The sequence below is a fragment of the Megalops cyprinoides genome, chromosome 10 (genome assembly GCF_013368585.1).
Source record: "Megalops cyprinoides isolate fMegCyp1 chromosome 10, fMegCyp1.pri, whole genome shotgun sequence".
Classification (NCBI taxonomy): Eukaryota; Metazoa; Chordata; class Actinopteri; order Elopiformes; family Megalopidae; genus Megalops; species Megalops cyprinoides.
Window position 1 is genome coordinate 26,419,161 of NC_050592.1, and position 12,985 is coordinate 26,432,145.

General features: G+C 46.3%; 2 protein-coding genes across 5 annotated transcripts in view; one reads left to right on the forward strand and one right to left on the reverse strand.

Moving 5' to 3' along the window:
• The window catches only part of snap91a (synaptosome associated protein 91a), a 34,818-nt gene extending 32,737 nt beyond the window's left edge, over positions 1-2,081 (forward strand). For all 4 annotated transcript variants that reach the window (XM_036538872.1, XM_036538874.1, XM_036538875.1 and 1 more), the window contains 4 exons: positions 591-677; positions 757-855; positions 1,191-1,298; positions 1,942-2,081. In XM_036538872.1, the coding sequence (XP_036394765.1) occupies positions 591-677; positions 757-855; positions 1,191-1,283 (279 nt within the window). In that variant the 3' untranslated portion in view covers positions 1,284-1,298; positions 1,942-2,081. The remainder of the gene's footprint in view (positions 1-590; positions 678-756; positions 856-1,190; positions 1,299-1,941) is intronic.
• Positions 2,082-5,780: 3,699 nt separating this feature from the next.
• prss35 (serine protease 35) lies at positions 5,781-12,705 on the reverse strand. The gene is made up of 2 exons (XM_036539433.1): positions 12,505-12,705; positions 5,781-7,368 (listed from the first exon to the last, which is right to left on the reverse strand). The coding sequence occupies exon 2, from the start codon at positions 7,347-7,349 to the stop codon at positions 6,087-6,089; it is 1,263 nt and encodes a 420-aa protein (XP_036395326.1). The 5' UTR covers positions 7,350-7,368; positions 12,505-12,705; the 3' UTR covers positions 5,781-6,086.
• Positions 12,706-12,985: the final 280 nt, after the last annotated feature.

Sequence of the window (12,985 nt, forward strand, 5' to 3'; positions counted from 1 at the left end):
CTTTGATTGGTGGTGGACGCAGAGGGTGTAGGGCATAGGTTTGGAGGGTGCAGGGGTGCAGGGTCAAAGAGGTAGCTTTGCGAGTTGCCAGTGCAGTCCTTAGTGTGTGTTCCCGTACACTTCAGTTTACTTCAGCTACCAGACTTGCTTCACCGGTTGCATGTTCATGCACATGTAATATTTATGACTGGAAGGAGGACACCACCTGTCCAAACCAAAAACCTCATTTCAGATCCCAGCAGAAGGAGAAGACAGTTATAGGAAATATATCTTACAGGAGATATATCTAGTTTACAAGTGTATGTAGTATGTTATGATACAGTATTAATTTACAGGTTTACATACAGATACTGTAGCAGGTAAAACAGTGTACAGTAATAATATAAATATGTTTGGCTTAATTCACTATAACACATTTTAAGCTTTTTGCAGTAGAATATCATATTTGTTTAAATGCATTTGGCAGTGTACACTAATATACAGCATTGAGATCATACTGTTATACTGAGATTAATGAAGTTGTTTTTGTATGCCCAATGTTTGTGTGAATGTGTATTAATATCGCTCTCCTCTCTTCTCCTACCTGGCAGCCTGGCCCCTCCCCTGGTGCCCCAGGGGCCACACCCCCAACTGGAGCCATGCCCCCACCCATGGGTGCGCAGCCTGGATTTGGCATGGTAAGCGCCCCGTCCCGTCCCTCTGTCAGGCTGTAATGTGGGAAGGCTCTGTGTCTCACGGTCTCCTCCATCCTCGCAGCCCCCCGCAGGTGCAGCCGGAGCTCCCATGATGCCTCAGATGTACCCCCAGCCCATGATGAGGCCACAGTTCCCCGCTGCAGGGGCGCCAGGAGCACCGGTAACCATGCCCTCATCCTCTCACATCCCACACACTCAGTCACTCAGTCAGTCAGTCACTCACTCACTCACTCACTCACTCACTCCCACACTCACACATCCCACACGCTCACTCACTCACTCATTCTCACTCACTCACACACAAATACACACATTAACACTCACCATCCATGCACACACTCACACATGCACACATCGGTACACGCACAGAATGCTAAATACACATACACACACACCAGGCTAACTCTCTCGCGCCCCCACACACATTGTGCATACACAGTGTCTTTCTTTTGCCCAGATGTGTGACATTCTCTGCCCCCCCCCCTCCCCCCACAGCTGTCTCCAGGACCTGCCGCTGCTGTCCAGAGCCCTAAAAAGCCCCCTTCTAAGGACCCCCTGGCAGATCTCAACATCAAGGATTTCTTATAAACCCTCATACCCCAGGTATGTCTGTACTTCCTGTCAGTTGGGTGCTGTCCGCCCCCAGGCACCTAGTGGCAACACGAGTGTCAGCCAGATGCGAGTTAATCCTCCGCTGAAGCACACAGGATGAAGCAGCATGAAGCTCAAGGAATTTAGTGTGTCTGTACTGTAGAGGCAGAATTAAGGCTGTATTCCTGTGTCGGCAGGCACAGATGTTACATTACATTACATTATTGACTCTAACCCAGAGTGGCTTGCATAGGTTACATTTTTTTTTGCGTTATCCATTTATACAACTGGGTATTTACTGAGGAAATTTTAGCTTAGGTACCTTGCCCGAGAGTACAGCAGCAGTGTCCCTGCAGGGAATGGAACTGGTAACCTTTCGGTTGCAAACCCTGCTCCTTACCAGTGTGCTACCATGTACCTTTATAGCTTTCAGACTGTCCGCTGCGCTGTGTTTAGCAGCCCATGTTACTCAGACAGAGTGGGGTTTAGGTTCTGGGACAGAGCAGCGTCCTGTGAAAACTCCATGCTGACTGAGTTCAGAAAGGCAGCCGTAAGACTTGTCACGGCCACCAGCCCATTGTAACTATAAAATATATTTTATAGTGTCACTAAAGCACAGCACTCACCTTGTCTGTATCTCTCTGTTTCTCTCCAGCTGCTCTCTCCCATGACTGGAGCTCCCCCCCAGAAAGTGCACGGTGTTCCCAAACCTCCTGGGACACCAGAAGATCCCGTCCAGTCATCAGACCCTGGCTTCTACCCAACCTCTTCAACCACCCCCCCCCCCCCCCCCTCCCACTCCCTCCCTCCCCTCTTTCTAACCTTGTAGCACAAGCAGTGAAAGTGCCCCTTAGAGGAAAAAAAAAGAGTGTGCTTCTCTCCGTGTTCTCCTTTCCTGAAACTAAAAAGAAAAAAAACAACAAAAAAAGATGGTGTACTTTGATCCTCCCTTTTTCAGTGTTGGCGTTTGAATCGAATGATAGGTGTGTGTGTGTGTGTTGATGCCTTCTCGCGCTTAAGCCCCGCCTTTCAAAGTGACAGGCGGGTGGCTGTCCTGTAGTGACCGGTCTTTGTATCATTTGTGGCGGAAGGTTTTTGGTGTATATAAATTTCACTGGCAATTCCCAGGATTTCTTCTCTCTTCTGTATATCTGCGGCAGAAAGCGTATCGATGTGAATCTGATATCAAACTATGAGTCATGTGACATTAACTTATCTCTTGTCATAAATTTAACTTGTTTCGGAACAAATATACATATATATTATATATATAATATATCAATATGTAATGTGCGGGCTTCTGAAACCTATGACACCCTCCAGTGTTTTTTGTCTCTTTTTCATTTTTTAACTATTTTTTTCTTTGTTTCTTATGTTTTTTCATATTTTGGGTTTAATCCTCAATGTTATTTATACTTTCATGTATTTCTATGTTCAAATTGTCAAATAATCGACCATATGCATTTCAGGATATTTTATCTGCAAATTACGTATTTATCTTTCTTTCTTATTTTGAGAGAAAATGTTATATTTTAGTTATTTCTGTAGATATGAAGGTAAAAACAAGAAAATAGTGAAAACAATGTATTAGAAAGTGAATTGTCCCAAGATTAAATCACAAGGCAATATTGCATATAAACTCAAATATAGGGCCATGGTCTTTTGGTGTCCTAATTAACCAATTAGCACAGCGTTCACAGCAGCCCACACTGAAAGGAGGGTTGGGTCTCACTGTTCTGTTTCTTGTGGAATGATCACTGTCCACATCAGTGAACTCTTGTGTTTGACTCTCATAGTGGTAGTGTTTTATTACCAAACCCAAGTCAGTACTTGTAGTGTTATTTTTGTATTGCTGTAGAAGAAACAAAGATACAAAAGTTTGGTACCTAACCCGCCCATGGGCGTGTCCCAAACCCCTTCCCTGCCTCTCCCCATAAATGTGCACATGGTGTTTTCTGTTGCTCCCCCTATTGGTGAACAGTGGTATAGTAGGTGGCAGCACAGGTGAGGGTCTCTGTGCATCCAGAAGAGGTCACTGTTGATCAGTGTTACTTTGTGTCTCCTTAGGCAGGTCAGTAGACCAGTGGGAGTGGCCTGACTGTAGACTCTGTGCACTCCCGGATATACTGGATACTCTGTGTGTTGTATCATTCCAAGTGACTGTATCGACAACTGTTGTGCAAAAAAAAATGATGGATAGAAAAAGAAGCTTTTCATTTTTGTTGAAGATGGATTCATTTTTGATTGATGACCACCCCCCCTCCCCAGTGCATGTAATTCCTCTTGAGATGCAATAAAGACATTGACCTACAGAGACACCCTTACCCGTCTGTTCTGTCTGCTTCCGTGTGTGTGTGTGTGTGTGTGTGTGCGCGTGCGCGTGCGTTACAGGGAGGGGGTGTCTGGGTCTCGCTGCAAAAGATTGTGTTCCTCCTGAAGGTTTAACAGTACCAGAGTGTCAGTGGAGAAACCTCACACAGGAGCCGCATGTTCCTGTCCTATCCCTAGAGAATAAGAATGCGTTTTTGGGATGTTTTACAATTCATTTTAAGCTGAGACAGCAGGGAGCGGTCACGCCCGCACTCCCTCTATCTGCAGTTCACAGCCCCTGTGGATAGAAAGAGTTTCGATGAAACACTGCATGAGCTGACCGAATCAGCGGGTTCCACGGGCTGAGTGCCAATTACAACACCAGAAACTGTAGGTTCAGACCCCTGCTAAGCCTCAGTTTTTGGTCTTTTAAAACTTTCTGTTGTAAGGTCACAGGAAAAAGCTCTGTCCTGATAGGCCATTTCAGTAATGTAACCCCATCCCACAGCATCCACTCAGAAAATAAATGTGGATGTTATTTCTGACCTTTGTGGTAACCAAAATGAAGTCATGTGCCAAATTCAAGAATTAAGCCAAAATTCCCAGCCCTAACAACAAATTGGAACTACATATGACCAATCAACCACTGCATCTTAGTGGTCCTACAAAATATTTTAAAAAAAGAGTAATTCACTCCCTTCTTGGTGTTAGTGTCTAGTTTTGCATAATCCACCTTAAATATCTTGAAGTCATTTCAAGAGGTGTCACTCTGTGCTCTGTGCTCTCAGCTCTATGCCTTGATCATTACTCCCAGCTCTGTACAGTCATCGTTACTCCCAGCTCTGTACATTCATCATTACTCCCAGCTCTGTACATTCATCATTACTCCCAGCTCTTGACCCACATTTGCTCTACGACACCTTTATCCCATTCAGCTTTCACATCTCACATTTTATATTCAGATCCACTGGTTGCATGAAGGCTAAAACAGTAGCGTCCCACGTGGGTTGCAAAGTTGCAACCTCATTACAAAACCAGTTCCTCAGCCACTAAATTACACATACACAAACACATACTCTCACACACATGCACACATGCACCCAAAACATATGATTTTTAGACACTCTTGCACATAGTCAAAAAGATTCCAAATTTGTTTATTAAACAATCAAGATGAATTTACACTGATTCAATTTCATATATTTTCAACCAATATCCTTATAATATTTAATTTCATAACTAATTAAAATCTCATCTTAAAATGCAAATCAGCATGTGTGATGCAACCCTGACCCTCATTTCTTGAATTTAAATTAAAAAATGTAAAGACGTATTCAGTTGCCAAACCCATCAACTTAGACTCGCACTATGATACAGTACTAAGCATTAAACAATATATTCTGATAGGTTTCCAAAAAAACAACTTTACAATTTCAAATTAAATTAGCACCAAAGATCTCCCACCTTATACAGAGCACCAATATGTGTGTGTGCACAACAGCAACACGACTCACTGCACTGTGCGATTAATACAGGAATGAATAAAAATGTACAAGAAATAAAAAATTTACTAATCAAAACAATTCCTTCTGGAACCACTTACAATTTAGTAATCAAAATGTAATAGTGTAACAAAAGGCAGAAACATATTTCAAAAGGGACGTTAAAGGAATTATTCTGAGCATAAACTCAACACAAGTATAAAAAATGTATTATAAAAAAACCTCATCCTCTTTCTTTTCTACTCTACAGATATGCACCAAATGATTATTTCTCAGAAAAAAATGTGTCTTTTTTTCTGGGTCAAAAACACAAACGCTGTATTCCTGGGTCAACACATCAGAGGGGTGAACCAATCACAACAGTTCCCATTCTTACAGCAATACTGATTATACAAGTCAGAGGGCATCATTCTGCTATTGCCTGAAAGAGCAGACATTATTTCTACAAATAGGTCTAAACCCATCCGTCACACAAAGGTGATGTACTAGTTCCATTTTAGCTGAATGCTTTGCTCTTAACATCCACTAATTCTGTTTCTCAGACCTAATCTGAAAATGTATTAAATTCATAATATTTATCACTTTCTAAGGAAGGCTGTAATCAATAATTAAATAAATAAAAAAAGCAGAACAGCCATGGCACTCTTCAGTTTCTGTTTAAGTCCTGTTGACAAGTTCCGGCAATTTCTCTGATCTTCTGAAGTCTTTTGAAGGCAGTTCGGGTTAGAGGACTGCTGTGCGTTCACGGAGCACTGTGAGTTTAAGGCATGCCGCAGATCTGAGGAGTGGCGCGGGTTCAAAGCATGCTGCAGGTTTGTGGAGTGCCGTGAGTCCATGAGTGCTGCAGGTTTGCAGAGTGCTGTGGGTTCGATGAGTGCTGCAGGCTGGAGGAGTGCTGACACAGAGCCGTCAGTGGTGAGTGTTTCTGGGAGCTGAAGCTAGAGGTAAACAGTAAGGCGGAGCAGAGTCAGTCAGGTGCAGCCGGGCCTCAGGCATCTCGGCACTGGCTGGAGTCTCCGTGGACCCAGTAGCAGATCTGGGCGTACTTGACGGGCGTGATCCTCACGGCCACGTTGTAATCCTGCTGCGCCCCGTTCACATCCACCCAGTGGTGGCCCGAGAACACCCCGATGATCTTCCGCTTCCACTTCTTCTTGCCGGGCTCCTTGAGGCGGACGTAGACGCCGGAGCCGCTGGAGCCGGGCTTGGCGTCGCAGTATTGGTACAGCAGGTCGCCCGACTCCTCCGACACGGAGCAGAAGCGGTACACCAGCTGCCCAGGCCGGTCGTCGTCAAAGCCGGAGAAGTGGATCCGGCCGGCGGGCAGCTTCTGGACGGACGGGATGACGCCCAGGTCCATGAAGCGCTGCTTGTGCGGCCGCTTCAGCTCCAGCAGGGCGTAGTCGTAGTCCACGGCGACCTCCTCGCCCACGCCCCTCAGCCAGCCCTTGGGGACCTGCGTCTGCTTCACCCGCGTCCAGCGGAAGGAGGGCTGCTGGTCGCCCACGCTGCGCCGGCTCCGGCTCTTCCGCCCTCTCCGCCTCTCCCGCCTGCCCCCCTCCCCTCCCTTCCTCCGCTCCTTCCTGCCCCCGCCTCTCTCCTTGTCCCCGCTCTCCTTGTCTCCCCTCTCCTTGCCACCCCTCTCCCTGCCCCCCTTCCTGCGTTTGGAGCGTAGCTTCAGCAGCCCCACCCTCAGCCTCTTCACGCCCTTCACATAGTCCTGGCCGTCGTGGATGCAGTGGGCCGCCGTCAGCACGTGCTTGGGGGACACCAGGATGCCGGAGCAGCCCGTGGAGACCTTGACGGTGGTGGAGAAGGGGTAGTTGGTGGAGAAGTGCTTGTCGGCGATGGTGAAGCGGCTGTCGGTGCCGTACACCTCCCGTCTGCGGCGTCTGCGGCCGGAGGTGGCGTTCCACGCCTCGTTCCCTGGCACCTCCTCCAGGTCTTGGAGGGACACCTCGGTGAGCGTGCGCGTCCCGTTCTCGTACACCGTCTCGTAGGACAGGAAGCTCTCCAGGTCGGCCAGGCTTGGGCGGGGCAGCTGGCTCTGGCACTCGATGCCGCAGGTGCCCCTCAGCTCGTGCTGAGCCTCGGCCGTGAACCCGGGGCTGCTCAGAGGCACCGTGCGCTTGCCCCGCACCAGCGGGACCTTCCTCTGCGGCCAGGTGTACTCATCCTCACCTGCGGCCAGACCTGCAGCCACGGCCAGCGCCGTTAGTGAGAGCAGGAGACACAAGGGTGCAGGGCCCATTGCACAGCCGGGGCAGAGTCTGACAGAGAGGAGAGAGAGGAGAACAAGGTGAGACTCATCACTGAGACACATAGGAGAACATGGTGAGAGTAATCACTCAGATACAGAGGAAAACAAGGCGAGACTGATCACTCAGACACACAGAAGAACAAGGTGAGACTAATCACTGAGACACAGAGGAGAACATGGTGAGAGTAATCACTCAGATACAGAGGAAAACAAGGTGAGACTGATCACTCAGACACAGAAGAACAAGGTGAGACTAATCACTGAGACACAGAGGAGAACATGGTGAGAGTAATCACTCAGATACAGAGGAAAACAAGGCGAGACTGATCACTCAGACACACAGAAGAACAAGGTGAGACTCATCACTGAGACACAGAGGAGAACATGGTGAGAGTAATCACTCAGATACAGAGGAAAACAAGGCGAGACTGATCACTCAGACACACAGAAGAACAAGGTGAGACTCATCACTGAGACACAGAGGAGAACATGGTGAGAGTAATCACTCAGATACAGAGGAAAACAAGGCGAGACTGATCACTCAGACACACAGAAGAACATGGTGAGAGTAATCACTCAGATACAGAGGAAAACAAGGCGAGACTGATCACTCAGACACACAGAAGAACATGGTGAGAGTAATCACTCAGATACAGAGGAAAACAAGGCGAGACTGATCACTCAGACACACAGAAGAACATGGTGAGAGTAATCACTCAGATACAGAGGAAAACAAGGTGAGACTGATCACTCAGACACACAGAAGAACATGGTGAGACTCATCAATAAGACACAGAGAGGAGAAAAGGTGAGAGTAATTGCAGTGTTTGTAATTGTGAAATATAGATACAGTGATTCTGTCCGTGGAAAGGAGTGAAATGGTGTACTACAACAGAACACTGCATTCTGTATGAATCACAACATGCAGAATTATATTACAATAACAATCTGTACTATTACTTATATAATATTACAACAATAATGATGATGAAGACGGCAGTATGAGACAGGATGGTGACGTTACTGCTGCTGATGATGATAAAGCACAACACAGAGAGCGAGAGACACCAAGGAGATTGAGAGAACAGCGACCAATGACATGCTATTTAGCTGGAAAGCTGCCATAGAACAGAGCACATCTGTGAGTGCCAGCCTTCAGAGGCGCTGCGTATTTCTAAGGCACCATGAACTCCTGCAACGGATCCAAAAGCAGCCCTCTGAAATATCTGCAAAAGAGCCAACAGTGCCAACCAACTCCTGATGCTGCTACAGAGCTTAGCCTATTGGTAATCTCTGCTGCTCTTTCCAGAAAATACTCTGGACATCATATTAGTGTCTGCTGTGGCTTGTGGTAAGGACGTGGCATCATACATGCAGGTATGGAGAAAGCATGAGGCTGTAGACGGATGCCTCTGCACGGCATTAGACTACTGCGGCTGCATAAGAATGTGACTGCACAGCTGAAGACCCCTGAGGCAGAGGGGAGACAGAACTGCTCAAATTTACTCCTTAGCTAATTGACCACAACGCTGAGTCCACTGGAACCCAAGCCAGCCTCTTACCCAGTGGAGGCACTTATGCTTTAAGCACCTAATGGAATTTTCGCAGTTCGGTGTAAAATCTCCATTTTCCTGAAACACTATAGTCTGTCTGCATGATAATGTTGAATGAGATGTGTTACAGGTATTTCACCAGAAGGGGGCACACTATTACAATGCATGAGAGGTTCCCCCAGCTCCACACTGCAGTATGCAGCTCTGTGGCATGCAGCACCCTGTCAAAGCTCTCAGTGCCTTGGCCTTTACTGCTGAAGGTCATGGATTCACTGCTCACTCAACACCTAACTAGGAGTGTCTGGTGATGTTCAAACTCAGCTCACCTCCATATTTAGCACATCATCTTCTGCAAGCAGCATCCCCATATATGGAGCATGTCATATGTGCAATATCCCAAATGTAAAAATGCAAAACCCTGCATATATAAACAAAATCCCCTCCATAAGGGGGGGGGTCTTATGAACTGGAGACATCCATGGATGAGTGTGGTTTGTAATGGAGGCTGAAGTCTGTGGCTTGGGGGGGGAGTGGTAGTTACAGTCTGGGGCCAGTGAGGGGTTGGTGGGTGGGGAGGGTGGGAGTCTGTCTGTAGCTGAGGGGCTTTGTGGTTGCTGTACGTCAGCAGTCACTTCCAACCATATTTATTTCCCTCTGCCGTTCACCGCATGCATTGCCTCTGCCCTACAAATCTGAGGACAAGCTTGGCATCACACAAAAACCATCCAATCAGCTCCACCCACAGAGCATGCTCAGGCGCCAAGCAGTAGGCTAATGAGCCTAATAGGTTTAGATTAGCTTTACATTTGAGTCAATTTTTTCATTCAGCAGACCATCACCTTAGTGAAGCATTTGTCAGCTGTGAGGCAGTTCTGTGTTAAAAAGAAATGGATAAAGTAAGTCATGCTGGTCATTAAGAGTTGAATGGTAGTGTAAATTCCACAGTCATTTTAAGGGGGAAAAAAGTGGAAAAACCCGCAGTGGTTCCCATCATTCTTCCTGCTGGAGAGCACACTGCATCTTGCAGGCGGTGTGACGTCTGCAGTGGGAGCTCCTAGCGTGGCGGGGGTGGGGGAGAGGCGGCGCTTGGCTCGCCACCGCAGCCTGCGAAAGCAACAGTGCACGCTCCCCTCCCAGCCGATCCCGTGCAGCGACCCGAGACCCCTTTCTGCCCCTGACCGTGCGCCTTGCGGAAACCACGAGCCGCCCCCCGCGAAAAATGCGTCACCCGCAGGGATCTGACGTCGAGCCGTCAATCAGCCGACGCTCCACCGCCGGGGCGCCGCTGTAGCCCTCGTCCCAGTTCCGGGGGCGCGCGAGCTCAAGCGTTCTGACAGATGTTCCTCCGTCCCCACACTCCCTCCCTCCTTCCCTCACTTTGCTCCATCAACAATGTTCTCCCTAAACTTTGGTCTCTTCCGCACGTGTCCCCTGCACCCCACAAAAACAGCGGGAGGCAGCACTGGGCCTCCTCACGACCAGTAGCCCCTGTGATGAAATGTGTGCTGCAGCCTGCAGATGGGATCTCAACAGGAGTACAGAGTGCTGTGTGCCACAGACAGTACAGGGGAGGCAGGGTACGTATTCAGCAGCGTCAGCAGCACAGGTGGCGTAATGCTGCACCCGAGTACACAGGAAGTTGTTAACGCATACGGTCGGCAGCACGTGCAATCCAGCTCTGTGCTGCTGCAGCAGTGTAGCACAGTGGGAAGGAGCAGGATTCGTAACCAAAAGGTTGCTGGCTCGATTTGCCGCTAGGGCTCTGCTGTTGTATCCTTGGGCTCTTAACCCACAGCTGCCACAGTAAATCCAGCTGTATAAATGGACAACATAAAAAACTGTTACCTATGTCAGTCGCTATGAATAAGGGTGTCTGCTAAATAATGTAATGTAATGTAATGCAAAGGAGACAATTTCTGAGTCACAATGTATGTGACATACATCCGAGACTGATGCAAGCTAACTGGTGCCATGACCTTTGGCCTGCTACCCTACTGTCTGCCTCATGTCATTTCATGTCATGCCACAACTGCAGTCACACATCAGGGTGCAATACAAGATGTGAAATGATTTGTCCCTGAATAATTGCATTTCATAATTAGACACATTTTGTACAGACTGAGATGCCTTCATGCAGGTCAATCAAACAAATCATTAAGATGAATGGTTTGCAAATTAAGACTAGAGCAGTCAAACTCTTAACTCTGTACAGAAACTTCACTGCACTGCACTCAATTATAAATCACATGAGGAGTTAAATTTGTATGGCATTTTCAATTCCAGACCTCGACCTAGATTCTGCCCTTAAATCTGCAGAATGGCGGCTCTAAATCTTCCTTCAATGGTCATTACAAGTGGACTATGTAAGTGTTTTTTAATAGAAACAATAAATTTGCTGCCGGTTTAATTCTCAGTTAAAGAATGTCTTTATTTAACTGAGAAGGATTTTCCATGGCAATATAATCTCTCCAGCGCCGCTCGCCTTTTTCCACTCCAGCGCGAGGTCACAGGAATCCCGCAGATCAGCACTTTGGGGACACTGCAGAATGTCGCCGGAGGGTGGCGCTGGTGGTCAGTCTCGGAGTAGGCAGCCTATTATTAATTGGTGGCAGTGTCAAGTACTGCATAGAATTTTGTTGCAACCTGCTCTTTGCTTGACTCATTCTTTCTTAACTACAATTATTTCATGCATTGTCAATAAAGTTACAAATTATACATTGGGCTTTAATAACTTTGCGCATCGATGCAAACAAAATGAATTTCAAAGACCCTTTTAATTACTGTATATAATACAGATACCTTCATTTCATGATTAACGTCTTTTTAACTATGCAAGTAGCCAAATTCTCAAGAGATTTATTTTGACAGAGCATTCCGCCTGGTACTAAAGGCGTCCTCGGGTACTCAATAGCACGACCTTTGGAGAATTTCGACATTTTTGTGCATTTTTGTGTTTATCCTGTAAGAGATTTTACGCAATTCATCTAATTGAAATTATGCATTTCAGAATTGTACCAAAATGCGTGAATACATTTGCATACGGTATGTTACTGAAAGAGATTTTTTATTATTTGAGTTTTTTTTTTTTTTTTTTTTTTTAATTGAAAATATGGCATTTTGTCAAATGCGGAGTTTGTTTAAACAACTTTTTGGCACAACTTGTACAAAATGTACTACTAAAATGTCTAAATTAAAACCTCTCGAATTAATTAAAAAACATCCTAAAACCAGTCAACCAAGCCCAGTCCTTTAAACTTCCTATGAAGTCAAAATAAAACTTTCCGTATAAGTATATAACTTGAGGTTTATGAACGACCATCAAACTTAATTGAATACAAATTAATGAAATATACACCAAAGACAAATCCCTATTTGTTTTTGGCTGTCTCTTTTCATTCTTGTAATTATTATCTAGACTAGCAGACGAAGTATCAAGTGCGTTGAAAGTCGATTGCACCGGTAATCAGTAAAACTTCATGACCTCCATCATATCCGAAGACAGACTTAAAACAGACTGGAGTCGGAATACACAGCCAAAATAGATTGATCAATGCGTTCTAAAGGTCGTGAATTTATCTGGGAAAACGTCATACCTGCTAGCATTCGATAGGTGGATATGACAAGTCCTCAAAGTGTTGTTTGTTTATTGAATTATGATCCCTCTTCTGAGAAACAAGCCGTAATTTTATTCCACGGTCTTCTTATCAGTGGGATGAAGTCCGCTTCTCTTCATAGCCTTTGCACTAAACACGCAGGGAGAAGTCACAGCCAAACCCCCAGTCTTCCGTAGGCACTTCATTTGATGCTTGTGGAAAAAAAAAGGACTGAAAGGATTCTTCACTTGCGACAAAGAGGTTCGCGTAGGGGAGGGACCAAGTAGCACAGAGAGGGACCGGGCAGAGTGAACTTAATGAACACAACGGCGCAAACAGTTACAGTTTGCGCTCATTAAACTGTGTAGTGGAGTATGAATATAAATCTGATATCGGTCCCCTTTCCCTTCCCATTCTAAGAGGGCTGTCATTCATTTTGAACGCGAATTCGTTCCAGAGCCTCAACAATAGCCCGGGCGGA